Raw genomic sequence first — 16952 nt, 5'->3', positions numbered from 1 at the left:
CTCACCACAGTCTGGACCATAGGCAGGAGCCGCTCACGCCCCTGTTTGCTTCTTATCTGCAACATTTTTTATGGGAAAGCAACAATCCTTATTATTATTCTTTTATTTTTTTCATGACCTTGTATTTTATAGATGGCGGAAGACGTCCGGCATCCAAACATGTATGCTTTCAGGAATCCGACCACGATTTTAATTCGATATTATCTGTAAAGATATTTAACTTACAATTTACTAGACGTAATAATGTGTTTCCCCCGTTTTTTTCCAGGTCCATTGTAGTAACTCGTTGAATCCGCTAGGTGGTAGCATTATCCGATACAAAACCACGTGTTGACAAATCTTTTGTCACTATTCAAATGACCATGTCCTATCATTACAATTATTACTAATTGAAAAACATCTAAATCTATCTATCCATCCATCCATCCATCCATCCATCCATCCATCCATCCATCCATCCATCCATCCATCCATCCATCCATCCGTCCGTCCGTCCGTCCGTCTATCCGTCGGCAACCTGACTGTCTTTCAGTTTCATCATTGACTTTCTTCATGACTTATTCTCAGAAATGAAAAACCCTCCATAGACCTTTGAGCCGGAGTCTAGTGTCTGAGATGTTTATTTTGAACATGCTCGTGCTTGTCGGGGGTCGACAAGATAAGACTCTATGTTAGAGGCACAATAGAAAAACAAAAAACAAAAGCATTACTAGATTTAATGTGTAAAACAAATGTATTTATGAATGATCCCCATGAGATCAATACATTCACTTTAAGAAAAGCAAGTGGTTCATCATTTAAAAGTGTCAAACTCAAGGCCTTGGGGTTCCGTTTTTTTTTTACTCATAATTGTTTTGTAGTTTATCTTCAGAGATTGATATTTTATTCTATTTTTTCTAAAGAAGCTTTTACACATGTCTGACCTGGAGCCCACATAACCTTTGACCTTTGAAACAAAATGATTAAACCGTTCATCGTGACACAACATTGACATTCGGGAAGATCAGATTTATTTCCTTGTTGTCATAGCTATCTAGTTCAAGATTGATGTCAGAAATGATAAGAACTCACATAAACAAATGTAAAAAGAAAGTGGTTTGAAGGAAATTTTTGTTGTAATAAAGCTATTCTAGATTCTATCATAAGAGATTATGATAATCATATGTCCAATTAAAACAGTTTCCATGTTGTTAGTAGTTGTTTTTTTTATTTTGACCCTGACTTAGATCGTCAGCATGACTTGTTCGATCACATTTTAAAGTGGGGTTCAAAGGTCAGCAGCACGTGAGCGAATCCAAATACGCTTTTCGCAATGATTAAACTTCTGACAATAAACAACCTCCGGAGTGCGAAGGTAACGTGAAAGAATGTTCATATGATAATCATGGTTTAAAAAGGCGTTAAAATCTATTTTATTCTTAAAAAAAGTATATAAGTATATTGTCCTTGAAATAAAAATAAAAACAATTATTTAAGATGGTTCAACCCATAGCTTGTTATGATGAAACTGACAGAAAGAGTTTCCCCAGATTCTGTCACAACCTTTCACAATAAAAGCCTATTGAAAATGCCCCTACGAATCTCAAGTTGAGCTGTTTTAAAAGGCTTTTAAGCAAACTAATCCCAATTTTACGTATGTCTGGCACTGATGTAGACTTCATTGCTTTCACAAAAAAAGGTCCCAATACAAGCGTTTTAAAACAACATCGATTCATATTAATATGAGAATGTTTAAAGGGCTTGTATTATGAAAGTACGCGATAGAATCTCATGACACTTCCTGAGTGTATTCGTCAGGGTCGTCTTCGTCTACATCCGTTTGAGAGATGCCAAACTGAGGTTAATTTATTTACAGGCATTTTAGAACCGCACAAATTTAGATACATTTTCTTACGACTTTTATTGTGAAAGTATGTGATTGTATCTTATGAAACTTCCTTAGTGTGTTCTTCAGGTAGTCCGTGTACATCCGTTTCAGACATGCCAAACTGAAGTTATTATAAGGGTCCTTTAAATAAAATGAGAACAATAAATTACTATTTTAGTGAAGAATCCCAGACTTTACCATTGAAATAAATTGACAGGAAGTTTCACGAGATTCGATCGCATACTTTCACAATAAAAGCGCTTTGAACACGTTCCAAGTTTCCAAAACAAACCGAGGATCCTCCGGTGCTGACCAGAGGTCGGAGCTCCTCCCCCAAACTAACGCACATGTCAGGCATGGACCGACTCTGGACCGCCGAGGACTCACTCGGACCGTGACCCGCGCACAGACCGGCTCAGTCATGGGCGACGACGTCAAACCGGCGCTGAACGGACTCAAGGACGCGGAGACCCGGGACGCTCCTGCTCCAGGGTCCGCGGAAGGAAGCGGGTCCCGGCTGAGGAGGCTGGTGGTCTGGATCCCAGAGCAGTACCGGAATGAGTTGAGGCACCTTTTCAAACTGGCGGGCCCGGTGGTAAGCCCTCAGAAAATTAACAAGCTTTGATCTAAACCAATTCATTTTATGACATCTCAATGAACCATTATGACCTCAGCATTATTATGTAATACATTATTGGGAAAAAAATGTGAATAACAGCTGCTGTCAGGGGATGTCAGCAGAGACACGCACAAAAAAACAGCTCATTTTCTTCTCATATATTTTGTCCACTAGTATGAATCAAAAATATTGTTTTTTTTCCTTTTTAAATGTACTTTAATTCACTTAACACGCAGATATAGATGACATTTTTCCAATATATACAACAATGTAATGAGGATAATCAGTAAATACAAATCTTGAGATAAAATACATCTTTTATTTACATTATATTGAGTGGTTTTGAGGTTTGTATGAGACACTCGGACAAGTCCTGTGATATTTCCGAGAGTTCCCTGAACCCATCACGTCTCCATGATGATTGACCAAACTGTGTTTTCATTGTCTTAGGAATGTAGCATTTCAGTACCCAGTAAGTTTACCCACTGGTTAGTAAGTGATCCAAAACAAGAGTTGTTTTGTCTGCGTTAACCCATAGTACAACAATTCACCAAACCATATTTATTTGTTATTTTGAAAACGTGTGATCTAGGAAAGATTTATCAAAATATGTTTAATTTAATTGCCACAGCAGTCACTGTGTAGTAACAGTCCTCAATCTGACTCTTTCTTCTCTTCAGAAAAAAATGTAATCGCGTCCATGTCTGAACATCCGGAAACAACCCAGTTACTGAACCGACAGTGAGTTAAAATAGAGCTTGACGGTTTTTTTCATCATGGCTTTAACTCTTATCTCAAGTTTAAATGTTAAACTGATAAGACTTAATTTGGGTTTACCAGTCTAGTAAAATATATTATTTCAAGATTTTTAAGATAGAAATTAAACTGTTTAAAGACATTATTTTTCCTTTTGGAAATGTTAAAAAAAAATTCTCACACCGTTTGTAGAATTTTAAACTATTACCAAGTAATACAGGCTTAGTTTTAAAACGATTCCCTTTTCTGAACTTGTCAGGTGAATCGAGGTCATCGTGACGTCAAACAAGACATATTACTTAACACAAGACTCAAGCACTTGCTTAGATGAACGTTTTTGCAGTGTGTCCCAGTTGGACATGTCCTGGAACCTCAGGTATGCGACAAGGAGGCTCTTTCTTCACCACAACAGTGATTGAGGAACGATCCATTCATCCGTCTTTCCTTTACTCTTGAAAAAGACCCAAGGATACGTAAACTCCTCCACCTTGTTAAAGATCTCGCCGCCCTCCGACCTTGACATCCGACCTGATTTAGAGCTGCTTATTTTCATCTGAGCTGCTTCACAAAACACAGATTGATGTAATTTGACATTAGATAGTTAGAAGTAACATTTAATATTAAAACAATCAGGAAATGAGTAACTGCTATTGTTTTTTTCCTTCGCTGTTCCCTCTCCTCAATGTTGTTTTTTTTATTATTTGTGACATATCTTCACTCTGGACTATTGCAACAGTTTGTTTTCCTGTCTAAACAAGAAGGAGCTGTCTCGTCTGCAGTTAATACAAAACTCTGCAGCCAGAATTCTGATCCGCTCTAGTAGAAGAACTCACATTTCCCCGATCCTTAAAACTCTTCACTGGCTGCCAGTTTCTTTCAGGATCAACTTTAAAATTCTGGTTCTTACTTTCAGAGCTATTCATGGTGACCTTCCACCAGCCTCACCTCCCAGCTGGGGATGTAATGGATCTACTGACTCCTTCAAGAAACATTTTAAGACACTTTAATTCGTGCAGGCTTTCCCTTGATTTTCTGAGATTCCTGTTTTTGTCTTATGCGTCTTCACCTTTAAAGTATATATTTTATTGGTTATTATTTTGAATGTTAAACTGCTTTGTGACTCTGGTCTAGAAAAGCGCTCAACAAATATTATTTACTTACTTTCTTACTAGGGGTGTGTTTTGGTAAGATACGGCGATACAATACGTATCATGATACGAACAAGAACATATTTGTAGAATGGTCGACTACTTGAGTCTGGTGTTGCAGAATTTACAGACCTCATGACTCTTGTCGAGGTCGTAACTGCTTTTATATGTTTTTGAAATCAAAATTTCTTTAAAAGCTAATGGAGTTGGCTGTATCCTCAAGTCCTCAGTCATCACCAAGATCTGGATGGATTTCATTGTTCCTTTAGCTGAGGACGTAATGACTGCTGCCATCTAGGTTTAAATGCGACACAAAAATGAACAAATGCTGCAAATATTTCTAATATCTGACAATAATGTGAGAAAATAGGTATTTTATACCCACTTCAAATAAAAACTATTGCTGACGATTAAATATAATTCAGTGCTGTGGAATATCACGGGTATCTTAAAAAAGTGTATCAATATTTAACCCCTAATCTCCATGCTGTTGTCTGATCATTTGTGTGTGTTTTCCCGCTCAGGTGATTTCCCAGTTGATGATCTTCATGATCAGTTTCGTCAGCATGGTGTTCTGCGGCCACCTGGGGAAGACAGAACTGGCCGGGGTTTCATTATCAATCGCGGTGAGTTCAGGCGCTCTGTCCTGGCGCTCCGGCAGACTCAAGTCTTGTTTGTGTGCGCCGCAGGTGGTCAACGTCACCGGCATATCTATCGGCACCGGCCTGTCGTTGACCTGCGACACCCTCATATCTCAGGTAGAGTCTTCAACAAACACTGGAGTCAGACAGAACCATGTGAACTGGGCTTCCAGCTGGTCCTGGTACACACAACAATGCTCTTTTGTATTGAGTTAGTTTTCTTTGACCGCCCGCTGATGTTTTGTGCTTCGTGCAGACGTATGGGAGCGGAAACCTGAAGCGGGTGGGAGTCATCCTCCAGAGGGGGATCCTGATTCTGTTGCTGGCCTGTTTCCCTTGCTGGGCCGTCCTCATCAACACCGAGGCGCTGCTGCTGGCGGTCCGACAGACTCCGGAGGTCGCCAGGTCAGTTTTCTTCTGAGGAGAACCCTCAGACGCCCGGGAGTCTTCCCGAGAAGATGAAAACACTTCCTGACGCAGAACCCTTTTCATAATAAACAACATTATAATTGCTGTAGTTGTCTTTTAAAGCTTTATTTAAAAGGCGAAAGCGTCGTCATTTATTTAGAGTCCACTAGAGGGCACTCTTTGCTGTGTGGCTTTGAGCATCTATTTCAATTAAACCTCCCATCGTTTTAAATCTACTGAGCCCTGAGAGTGACGCTTCATGAAGCCTCATCACAAAGTCTTCACTTGGTATGTCACGAAAATTAACAAATGAATGTATGGAAATCCAACATATTTAATTGAAATAAGATAACCAAGAAAATACCATAATCATATTTCGACAGTAACAGTCATTACAGTAATAATGGCGACGTACAGTGACACGCTGGTGAAGCTTTGTGAAGCATCGTCTTCGTTTTCTTCGCAGGTTTATTTCTGGCAACCACTTTAATGAAACCTCCCATCACCTTTAATCCAAGGGCGCCCTCTAGTGAGCTCTGAAAGTGACGCTTTGTGAAGCTTTGTCTTCATTTTCTTTGCAGGTTTATTTCTGGCATCAACACAGCAGATGGGTTAAAAAAAACTTTAATGTGTCGAAAATAACACTGTGTATGTGTCAGGGATTTTCTCCCGGACAATCGGAATGAGAACAGAGACAAGTGTTAAAATAACAAACAGTTTTTACCAACAGCAAGGAATGGAGGCGCTTCTCACGGCTCGTCCAAAACCACTGATGATCCTCTCTCCTTGCTGGCTTTTTATTCCATAGCTCAGATGATGACACACTTGAATACAAACAGTTTGTTCATTTGTTGCTGGACGCAGCCAGCAAAAAACTGTTTTCTGTATGAGTGATGTGATGACTCTAACTGTAACTCTAACACTCACAGTGAAAGGAAATGACACAATTTTAGGGTTAAAAATACACTTTAATGTTCCATAAAATAACACTGTGTGTGTTCAAAATTAACACTCGGAGTGAATGGGAATAACAATATTTTGAGTTAAAAGGGTACTTATGTGGTGTCATAAAACAACACCAAGGCTGTCAAATTTTTACACTATAAAAGTGTTAAAATATTAACACTAAGTGTAATTTTAACTCAAAATATGTGACAACTATATAAACATCATGTTTAGAGTTCACAAGCCTTTGTGTTATCTCAGGGTCAAGGTGACCCAAAGGCCCCAAAACAAACGTGTTTGTTGTATCCCTTGTGTTGAATTCTTATATATACTGTATATATATAATGAAAAAAACTTATCATGTTAGGCTTCACATGTCCTCTTGTCTTTGTCCTCAGTATCTCTCAGCTGTACGTCAAGATCTTCATGCCTTCCCTGCCTGTAAGTCTGAACCCTTTGTCCCACAATAAAAGTGGCCATTTTGAATCATCGACAGTTTGATCTCATTCACTCCCCAGGCGGCGTTCATGTACCAGCTGCAGGGGAGGTACCTGCAGAACCAGGTGTGTTGGTCTACGTTTCGATTTCACGTCCGCTCAACAACATCTCGCTGACCAGCTCCTTGATTCTGCTCCTCAGGGAATCATCTGGCCTCAGGTCATAACCGGAGCCATCGGGAACATCTTGAACGCCGTCATCAACTACGTCTTCCTTTATCCTCTGGATATGGGCGTTGCGTAAGTTTTTAAAAAATCTTGCCGGAGAATAGTCAAGGATTGTTCAGCATTTGTCTTCAATCAAATCTTTTTTAAATGTTTTTTTGGCGACCCCAGTGGATCTGCAGCCGCTAACGCCATCTCTCAGTACATCCTGGCCGTGGTTCTGTATGTCTACATCGTCTGGAAGGGTCTGCACAAGGCCACGTGGGCGGGTCAGTGACATCAGTTTGTATTCATGTCTTGACAGGAAGGAGCTGTCTCGCCTGCAGTTGATACAGAACTCTGCCGCCAGAGTTTTTACCCGCTCTAGTAGAAGAACTCACATTTCCCCGATCCTTAAAACTCTTCACTGGCTGCCAGTTTCTTTCAGGATCAACTTTAAAATTCTGGTTCTTACTTGGTGCTACTCATGGTCAGACGTTCCATCAGTGATCTGATCCAGCCTTACACCCCAGCTCGGGCTCTAATTCTGTGGATTAGAATCTACTGATGGTTCCTGAACACGCTTCCGGACCAGAGGCAATAAATCCTTCCAGGCTGTTGCTCCTAAGCTTTGGAACAATCTTCCTCTCTGTTTGATGGATCTACTGACTCCTTCAAGAAACATCTTAAGACACTTTTATTCATGCTTTTCCTTGATTTTCTGCGACTCCTGTGTTGTTCATATGTGTTTTGATCTTTTAAGTATTTATTTTATTGGGTATTGTTTTGATTGTTTAAGCGCTTTGTGACCCTGGTCTAGAAAAGGTCTCTACAAATATTACTTACTTACTTACATCATCTTCTCCGTCCACTGTTTAACAAGAGGACACCCGTTACTCAGTGGACAGGAAGTGTGACAGCGATACAGAAGTCATTGTGTTGAGTGACTGAGGAAACGTTAGATACATGTTGACACAACTATTAAAAGGGTTTGTCTTGAATTTCATTGGAAAAACAAATGTATATAATATAAGATATACACTTTGGTATCTTTTTGTGGGAAATGTGTCACCAAAAGGCAATAGCTCATGTATTGACCTTTGAACCCTCAGGGTGGACCCTGGATTGTCTGCAAGAGTGGGGTCCCTTCATCCGCCTGGCCATCCCCAGCATGCTGATGCTGTGTCTGGAGTGGTGGCTGTTCGAGGTGGGCAGCTTCCTGGCCGGCACCATCAGCGAGGTGGAGCTGGCCGCTCAGTCCGTGATCTACGAGCTGGCCGTCATCGCGTACATGGTAACTGTCTTCGCGCCGACGCCCCGGTGGACACGTTCTAAATCCATCTCTTCAGGTTCCACTCGGGTTCTCTGCAGCTGCTAGCGTCAGAGTCGGAAACGCTCTCGGTGCAGGAAATGTAGAACAAGCCAAACTCGCCTGCAAAGTTCCCATCGTCTGTGCATGTAAGTGTTGAATAATATGAATGAATCCCGTCACCTTCCATAATAAATAAAATAAAAAAAATGTACGCTTTAGAAAAATCCTAAAATAAAAAACTTAAACACGTTATACTGTAAAACACAACTACTAAATAAAATCGGTGTTAACTACCAGAGACATTACAACCATCAGTAAAATACAAAAATGGCCGCGGAGGCCAAAGAAAACGATTTAATTAGACGCCAGTAGGTGGCGATATTGTACACATTGTACATAATATGTTTTGTTGTAAACACAGTTAACATTTACTCATAAAAAGAAAAACAGTTTTGCGACACATCATTTGATCTCATAATAAATCTGTTAATGTCTGTAAATCTTCATTTAAGGTCTGGATTTCTTTGGAGACATTTTTTTGTTACCTTGACCTTTAAAGTATATACTTTATTGAATATTGTTTTGATTGTTTAAGCACTTTGTGACCCTGGTCTGGAAAAGCGCTATACAAATAAAAATTACTTACTTACTTGCATGAATATTGTCAATAAGTAACCTTGGATAACACAATAAGTGTACATTTAAATAAAAACCCTAACCCTTAATACAATATTATAAATTAATATATATTTTAAGTAAATGGGGAAGATATATTAAGTGTCACAAGTATATTTTAATGATTTATCGAACTCCTGTTGTGTTCTCAGTATTATCTTGATCTTTAAAGTATGTACTTTTTTGAGTATTGTTTTGATTGTTTAAGCGCTTTGTGACCCTGGTCTCGAAAAGCGCTATATAAATAAATATTACTTACTTACTTACTTACTAGATTTTTTTTTTTTAATGAAGGAACTAGTATACATTTTTATAACTCTTTTATCTATATATCTAACTATAAGTTAATTTTTTCTTAAACAAAAATGCCAAATTAAATCTGCGCAGCGTTGCCAGACATTAAAACGTCTGGATCAGAAAACTTTTATTGCCGTCGTTCATATTTATAGTGCAACACTTGCCACTAGATGGCGGTATTGTATACCAAATAATCTCAGGACTATAAGCGAAAATATTTTATTTGATATCTTTGATATTTTATAATTATCTTCCATATTTGCAACATTTTCAACAATTGTTTACTCTTAAAAAAATAAAACAGTTTTCTCTCACCTCATTTTATCTCATAATAAATCTATTAATATTCACACCTTAAATCTTGATTTATATCCTGTACTTAATTAATTGAGATAAATGTTCTTGTTCTTATCTTTAGAAAAGTTTAATTAGATTTTTTTTCACGTTCATGTTGTTAATATTATACATATTAATAATATATTAATATATTATTTATTTTTTGCTAGAGTTTATAAAGAAAAGGAGCAAACATATTTATATACATCTACAATTGTTGGTGAGCAAAGCACTAACTGTGTTGTGCAGTTTTTGTTTGTATTTTATTTTTAAAACCAATGCACAAAATAAAATCCGCGTTAGTAGTTCCACACATTCCAATGCCAGCAAAAAGAGAAAGAGGCCAAATATTGATTTCAAAATGTAATTTGTCGCCACAAGATGGCGGTGTTGCAGACAAAATCTTCTCCGCACTATAGTTGAGTGTAGCGGAAAAAAGTTGGCGGTATATTTTGTGGTAAATGATCTTCTATTGTTTTAGTTATTTACGTATCCTCAATAAGTTACCTTGAATAACACTTATTTATTTATTGCGCCTATTATGAATTTATATATATCAATATGTATTTTAAGGATTAAGCTAAAAATATTAAGTGTCTTTGTCTGTTTTTCACGAGACATATACAGTAGTTTGTTTTGTTATAATGTTAGTTTTGAATGATTCATGTTATATTTATATATATAAAAACATATGTATTTCAAACACCTTTCGTTGAGTTTTGTTTCTCCTCCCGCAGTCATCATCGCATGCTTTAGCGGCGCCATCTTGGGCGTCAGCAGAAATGTCATCGGCTACATCTTCACCTCTGAGCAGTAAGTACACAAAAAAACGACACATGAGAAAGATCCACTTCGGGCTTTCGCACAAGTATGATCATGTTCCTCGTGACGCTCTAAACGCTGTTTACTGAGGTCACTCCAGGTCATCCTCCGTTCCACGTGGTTCAGATTCCGTCCGTTTGTTTACGCAGGGAGATCATCCACCGGGTCTCAGAGGTCATGATCATCTTCTGCTTCACGCATCTGGTCGACGCCCTCGCGGTGAGACCCAATGATGGACTGATGACTCGGCAGAAAGCGTGCTAAAAGTGTGTCGTCATCAGGGGGTGACCGGGGGGGTCATCCGAGGAGCAGGGAAGCAGCTGGTGGGGGCTCTCTGTAACCTGGTGGGCTACTACATCATCGGCTTCCCCATCATGGTCTCGCTCATGTTTGCTGCTAAAATGGGTATAACAGGTGAGTGGCAGCACGTGTTGAGAATCGAGGTTTAGAATGAAGATAAATAAGAGACGACTGATGATCTAATGTTCCTCCTCAGGACTCTGGACTGGACTCACCATTTGTGTGTTAATGCAATCCGTCTTCTTCATCGTATTTGTCATCAAACTTGACTGGAACAAAGCAGCCGAGGAGGTTTGTGGACAACTTTTCAGCTTCACTGAGAATTCCACGGGAAAGAAAACTTTTCTTTCGCTCTGCAGGCTCGCGTTAGAGCCGGAGTGGAGAAGAAAGAAATGGTCAAGATGGACGACGAAGGTCAGAAACATGTTTTCTACTTTTGCTTTTCTTTTGTTAAAAACATAAATCAAAAGTTGTTGCATTTCTCGTTTTTAGGTTAAATTATGTATATGTAGTCTGGGCTAATGTTGATCATTTATTATTGGTTGGATGGATGGATGTGTTGATGGATGGATGGGTGGGTGGATGGGTTGATGGATGGATGGGTAGATGGATGGGTGGGTGGGTGGATGGATGGATGGATGAGTGAATGGGTGGGTGGGTGGAAGGATGAATGAGTTGATGCATGGATTAGTTGATGGATGGATCGTTGGATAGAGGGAGGGATGATAGATAAACTTGCTACTCTGGATCCCTCTTTAGAGAAGATTTTAGTAGTATATTTAATAGTTTTTCCAGCAACACAGACGACAGATTCATTAAACAAGAACAAGAATAAAGCGCAATAAAAGAACAAAAAGACAAATGAGAGAAATCTTAAGATAAAGAACATATATCAAAGAAAAATAAGACAAGAGAAGTATACAAAGATCAACATAGAATAGAATCAACTTTTCACTCAATATCACGAGGAATGATGGAGTTCCTGAGTCTATTAGTGTTGCATCATGGGAGGAGCATTCGTGCTTCATCTGCTTCTCCAGTGATCTCTCTGTCACCACTGAGTCCAACCTCAACCCCAGAGCTCCTGATCAACCTGTCCAACCTGTTGACACTCCTCCTGGAATGCATATTATTCATTTTTAAAATCACGTCTATTTAAATTTTTTTTGAGGTTAAACTTGTATGTATTGCCTTCATTACGATATTAAAGTTCCACATTTTACTTTATAGCTAGATTAAGGTCATATATATTATGATATAATAGTATATATTGCATTTATTATCAGGTTAAAGTCATATATATTACGATATAATAGTATATATTGCGTTCATTATTGGGTTAAAGTCATTTATATTATGATATAATAGTATATATTGCGTTTCTTATTAGGTAAAAGTCATATACTATGAATAAATAGTACATATTACCTTTATTATTAGGTTAAGTCATATATATTATGATATAATAGCATATATCGGTTTATTATCAAGTTAAAGTCTTATTATATGTATATTTGTGTCTGAAGTCGATCTTCTCTACACAGACTCCAGCCACAAACAGGCGGAGCTCGGTGGCGCAGAAGAGGACGAGGAGATTGAAAGTCCTGAGCGAAGGAAAACCACCATCGTGGGCGACGTTCTGTCGGTGTCTCAGCTGCTCTTGCGCCGCGGGCTGATCTTGCTCGCCATGCTGGTCATCCTCGCGGCGGGAATCCTGGGCGACAAATATCTCACCGCACTGCTGAAGTGACACGTGACCGTGGGAACCTTTTACCGTAGCCATGGGTTCTGTGGAGCTTCGCGAGTGGATGCTAGCATGTTAGCTTCGTGCTAAAGCAGCCACTTTTTAGAGGCAGGTTTTATAAAAGAGCATCGAGCCAAAGATTTTCATTAGTGCCTTGAGAACGTTCATACACCGTGAAAGTGTGCGTGCTACCATTAGTTGTGTTGTTTGTCTTCCTGAGGAAATGTGCGTTTAATCAGATGATGTTAAATTTCAGGTTTGTTTATGACAAACATAAAATGGATGACCTTGCTGTTGCCGTGGTGACGCGGACAATAAAGTCGGGGCCTGCTGAGCGGAGGAGAGCGACGGCAAACACTGTACTGTTCTGCCCAACTCTCGCCGTCGGCCAATCAGCAGTGAGAACTGCTGCCAAGAGGCAGAATGATGTGAACAACGCACCAGCCTGGATTCGACTGTTTCTGGTGGACGTTTATTTGTGTTGGTGAACTTCATGTTTGGTTATTGTGATGCGACCTCACCCATGTAATCTTTGATAAAAACGGTACGAGCTGCAGAAGAAAAACTGAATTTTCATGTTGAATAAAAAATGCTAACGGTCAAAGTGTGTTGAACACTGTTGTGTTGAGAGCATTTGTGGGTGTAAATGTGTGTTTGTATACTTTTGTGTGGATGGATGGATAGATAGACATACATGCATATGGATGTAAAAAGTATTTGTAGATATATGTGTGTGCGTGTCATATTACATCATGTCGTATCAGAGAAAGTGAAAGAGTCAGTGGTTCAGAACTCCATATTTAATGAGGATGAATAAGGGATGAGGACGACAGGAGCGGGTCAGATACTGCTTGATCAATTATTGAAAACACTTAATATCAAGTTTAAATCCACGACACAAACAAGTTCGACATAATGAAATCACAAAATATTGTTTTTGACACGACAGGGACAAGAAAACATTTGTGTCTACAGCTTAAAAGGCTGAATATTACATATATGGATGACCGCAACACTATTTGATGACCTCAGTATTAAGAAAACAAAATGACACCAGATATTTGACTAAGATTTACCCTTTATTAACAACATTATATGGACGAGTGAAGCATTAGAGTGTGTCAACAATGGTTTTCAAACTGTCTGGAGTATCTCACTGACACGTTTATGACCAGAGACCGAGACCAGTGTTGCCAATACTAAGTACACATTCTCTAAAACACACCTCACTATTTGTGTGTTGTGGTACTTGCTTACGGTCAAAAACAAATCTGTTTGTGGTATCCCTTGTGTTGCCTCTGGGTCAAGGTGAACGACCTCCCTGGCTTTCAGAAATACATATGCAGTGATGGAGGTCATTTACCTTGACCCAGAGGCAACACATGGGATACTACAAACGTATTTTCAGGCCTCCGGGTCACCTTGACCCAGTGATGACACAAGGGTTTAAATTGTTTTTGTTTTGTGTGTCAATAAATGGAAAAAACAATCACGATGAAAGGCATTAACCTGTTCATAAGGGCTCGTCTTCAAGGCCTCACAGGATCATCATTTTTTTCTTTGAACATTAAAGCTCTGAATATGATAAAAAGGGATTTTTCAAGCCCCATGTTTTCTAACTAACTCAACTCACTCAACTTTAACGATCTTGTCTCTTGATTTCAAGCCAACATCAGAGTAGCTTCGACTTCGGTTCCCACAGCATTGACAACCCGGTAAGTCACTCACGTATTCCTGCCTAAATTACAACGATGCGAATTATTTCAAACACTCTTTATGTATATCTACAAAATAAAAAGTTTAGAGCTACTCGTATTCACCGACTTGTTAGTCTGTGTTAATTATCGTCCCTGAAACACTGGGACATAAATCTCCTTGGAACTCGGGCCACAAAAAAAGACAAATTTGAACAAGGTTTGATTAGTGTGACTAATTTTAAACAACCACACTCCGTGACTCATCACGTGTTTAACCTGTACGATCTGCTTTAGTTTTGTTTTTTGTTTCATTTTCAAGTTTCTTATTTGAGCAAACTAAATAAATAAAGACACTTTTTTCATAAACCTTCATCTGGACTATTATGTTGGTTTGTTTTTTACAAATGTGTTTGAATGCTTTGATTGGACAGTTGTCAAGAGGCAGTTGTGAAACAAGTGTGATCGGAATGCAAAAACCAAAAACAAACTGATTTACATGATAGCCAATAAACTTCACCTAAGATCTCAACATATGACAAGAGACTTGTAAACTACTCTGAACCTGCTCTATTGTGTCATTAGCCAACATTCTGATCCCATGATGATATGTTTCTTTGAAGGGTCATTACTTGACATACAAGCACACAGTAATTTGAAAGAGTTGAAAGGTGTCCCAGCAAAATGTTGTGCAACGTGGCGCATTTGTTAGCATGAACGCTTTACGGCAAGAATGATGCCAGTTTGCTTCCATGTGTAAGGAGGCAACTCGTAGCTACGATACAATAACACGCAGTTAAAGATTTTATCACTAATTAATTTATACAATATTACCGTTTTAACGTCACTAGCGCTAATGTAAACTTGTTACGTTAGCATATACACGTTATACATACGTTAAATACAATATTAACGTATCAACGATACTAGAGCGTATTTAAAGTTTTTACGTTAGCATGTGGTCGGCTAGTCTTAAAGACTTCATCACTAATGGATTGATACAATATTAATGTATCAACGATACTAGAGCGGATGTAAAGTTGTTATGTTAGCATGTGGTCGGCTAGTCATGCTATCATACAACAACACATCCTTAAAGACTTTATTACTAAAGGATTGATAAAGCTGATCATCATAAAAACATGGCTAAAGCCCACGATCGTCTATGTTGCTGGAGATATTCTCGCAAGTTGTGTTCTTTTTAAACGCCACGTCATATTCCATCAACAGTAATGGACGACCTTTGATGACAAATCTGCTTTTAAAGTATATTTCTAAGTCGCCAAATGAGCCTCATTCCTTAGTTTTCTGATTTGACCGCCCAAGTCACAATTTGCTGTCCTTATAAATGTAAATGTTGTGTTTTTGGAGGTGAGGTTTGACTATTTCTGCCAAGTTTCAATTGGGTTTTGTGAGCCAGATCCGGGTCACTACTGCCTCCTGCTGTCCCTCTAAGCTTGTGCAGTATATGTGGATCATGGGTACTTATAGCTGAGGTCAGTTATAGGCAGCAGCTGTTCAGTAGAAGATAATAATAGATACGAGCGAAGGTCAATCAACGACCATAAACCCAACACACTGTCTTGTGATTGTTTTTATTTATTGTCCTACCTAATGTCAGGAGCCACAAAATAAAATAAAAAATCTGGAAAAAGCAACATTTCATTCATCCCTGGCTTTAAACACAAGACTTTTAGGTCCAAAATAGTGGTGAAGGTCGTTCACCTTGACCCAAAGACAACACAAGGGATACCACAAACACAAAAAGCTTTGACTGTGTTGATCATGCAATGTACCAAATGTACCCTTCTTTTCTTTAAGTATACTGATGCTGAATTGGGGTGCGGCCACACAATTTAACCCCACAAATGTTTTTTGTGGGTGTGGGAGGAAATGTTGTGCTTTTATTCTTAAGTGAAACCTTTTTTTGGTGCATGGAGCCATTTATTGGTACTGAATTGCGATATTGTCTTTTCATAGTTGGAGGCTCAATCTATCCTCGTTTTTCTCTCAGTTTGTCTTTCAACACAAGTTTTACTCTGATTTAAATTCTCTGGGATCTTGAAACACACTTGATTAGTGTGACTAATTTGTTACTAGTAGACAAATAAATACATAAACCTTCATCTCAATCATCGATGTGTCATCGAAACAAATGTGTTTGAATGCTTTGATTGGATGGTTGTCAAGAGTTGTGAAACAAGTGTGATCGGATGATATCCAATAAACCTCACCTAAGATCTCAACATATGACAAGAGACTTAAACTACTCTGAACCTGCTCTATTGTGTCATGAGGCAACATTCTGATCCCATGATGATATGTTTTTTCGAAGGCTCATTACTTGACATACATTTACATTGTCCAAGCAAAAGGTGGTTGAACCGGTTGAGACTTTTAAAGGCTTAATCAGCTTGTTTCTGTAGGAAAAGTTTCTTTAAGTTATAGCACTGTACTTAATAAATATTATTTACGCGGCGGCGCATTGGTAAGGTATTCGCCTCACAGCAAGAATGTTGCCAGTTCGCGTCCAGGCTTGGTGGGACGCAACTTGTGACCTTTCTGTGAGGAATTTGTATGTTCTCCCTGTGTAGTGCGGGTTTACTCCGGTGCACTCCGGTTTCCCCCCACAGTCCAAAACCATACAGAGGTTGATTGAGAACTGTCTCTCTCACACCAACCAACTCCATGTCCTCTTTCACTACATCCATAAACCTTCTCCTTGGTCTTCCTCTAGACCTCCTGCC

At 38.9% G+C, this 16952-nt stretch overlaps 2 protein-coding genes across 2 annotated transcripts in view; both read left to right on the top strand.

Annotated features, from left to right (window-relative positions):
• Positions 1-1835: 1835 nt before the first annotated feature.
• On the top strand, positions 1836-13115 carry LOC148088900 (multidrug and toxin extrusion protein 1-like). The gene is made up of 16 exons (XM_087801013.1): positions 1836-2462; positions 4915-5016; positions 5080-5148; positions 5288-5436; positions 6783-6825; positions 6903-6947; positions 7024-7121; positions 7218-7315; positions 8138-8319; positions 8375-8483; positions 10383-10458; positions 10617-10686; positions 10749-10881; positions 10964-11058; positions 11127-11181; positions 12312-13115. The coding sequence occupies exons 1-16, from the start codon at positions 2289-2291 to the stop codon at positions 12515-12517; spliced, it is 1704 nt and encodes a 567-aa protein (XP_087657139.1). The 5' UTR covers positions 1836-2288; the 3' UTR covers positions 12518-13115.
• A 1049-nt stretch (positions 13116-14164) lies between these two features.
• LOC148088899 (high affinity choline transporter 1-like) overlaps positions 14165-16952 on the top strand; it is a 44764-nt gene continuing 41976 nt past the window's right edge. The window contains exon 1 of the mRNA XM_087801032.1: positions 14165-14226. The gene's annotated coding sequence lies outside the window, so the exon portion shown is untranslated. The remainder of the gene's footprint in view (positions 14227-16952) is intronic.

Source organism: Callionymus lyra, chromosome 1, assembly GCF_982586985.1.
Source record: "Callionymus lyra chromosome 1, fCalLyr1.hap1.1, whole genome shotgun sequence".
In the NCBI taxonomy this organism is placed as follows: domain Eukaryota; kingdom Metazoa; phylum Chordata; class Actinopteri; order Syngnathiformes; family Callionymidae; genus Callionymus; species Callionymus lyra.
This window is presented reverse-complemented; position numbering and strand designations above follow the sequence as displayed.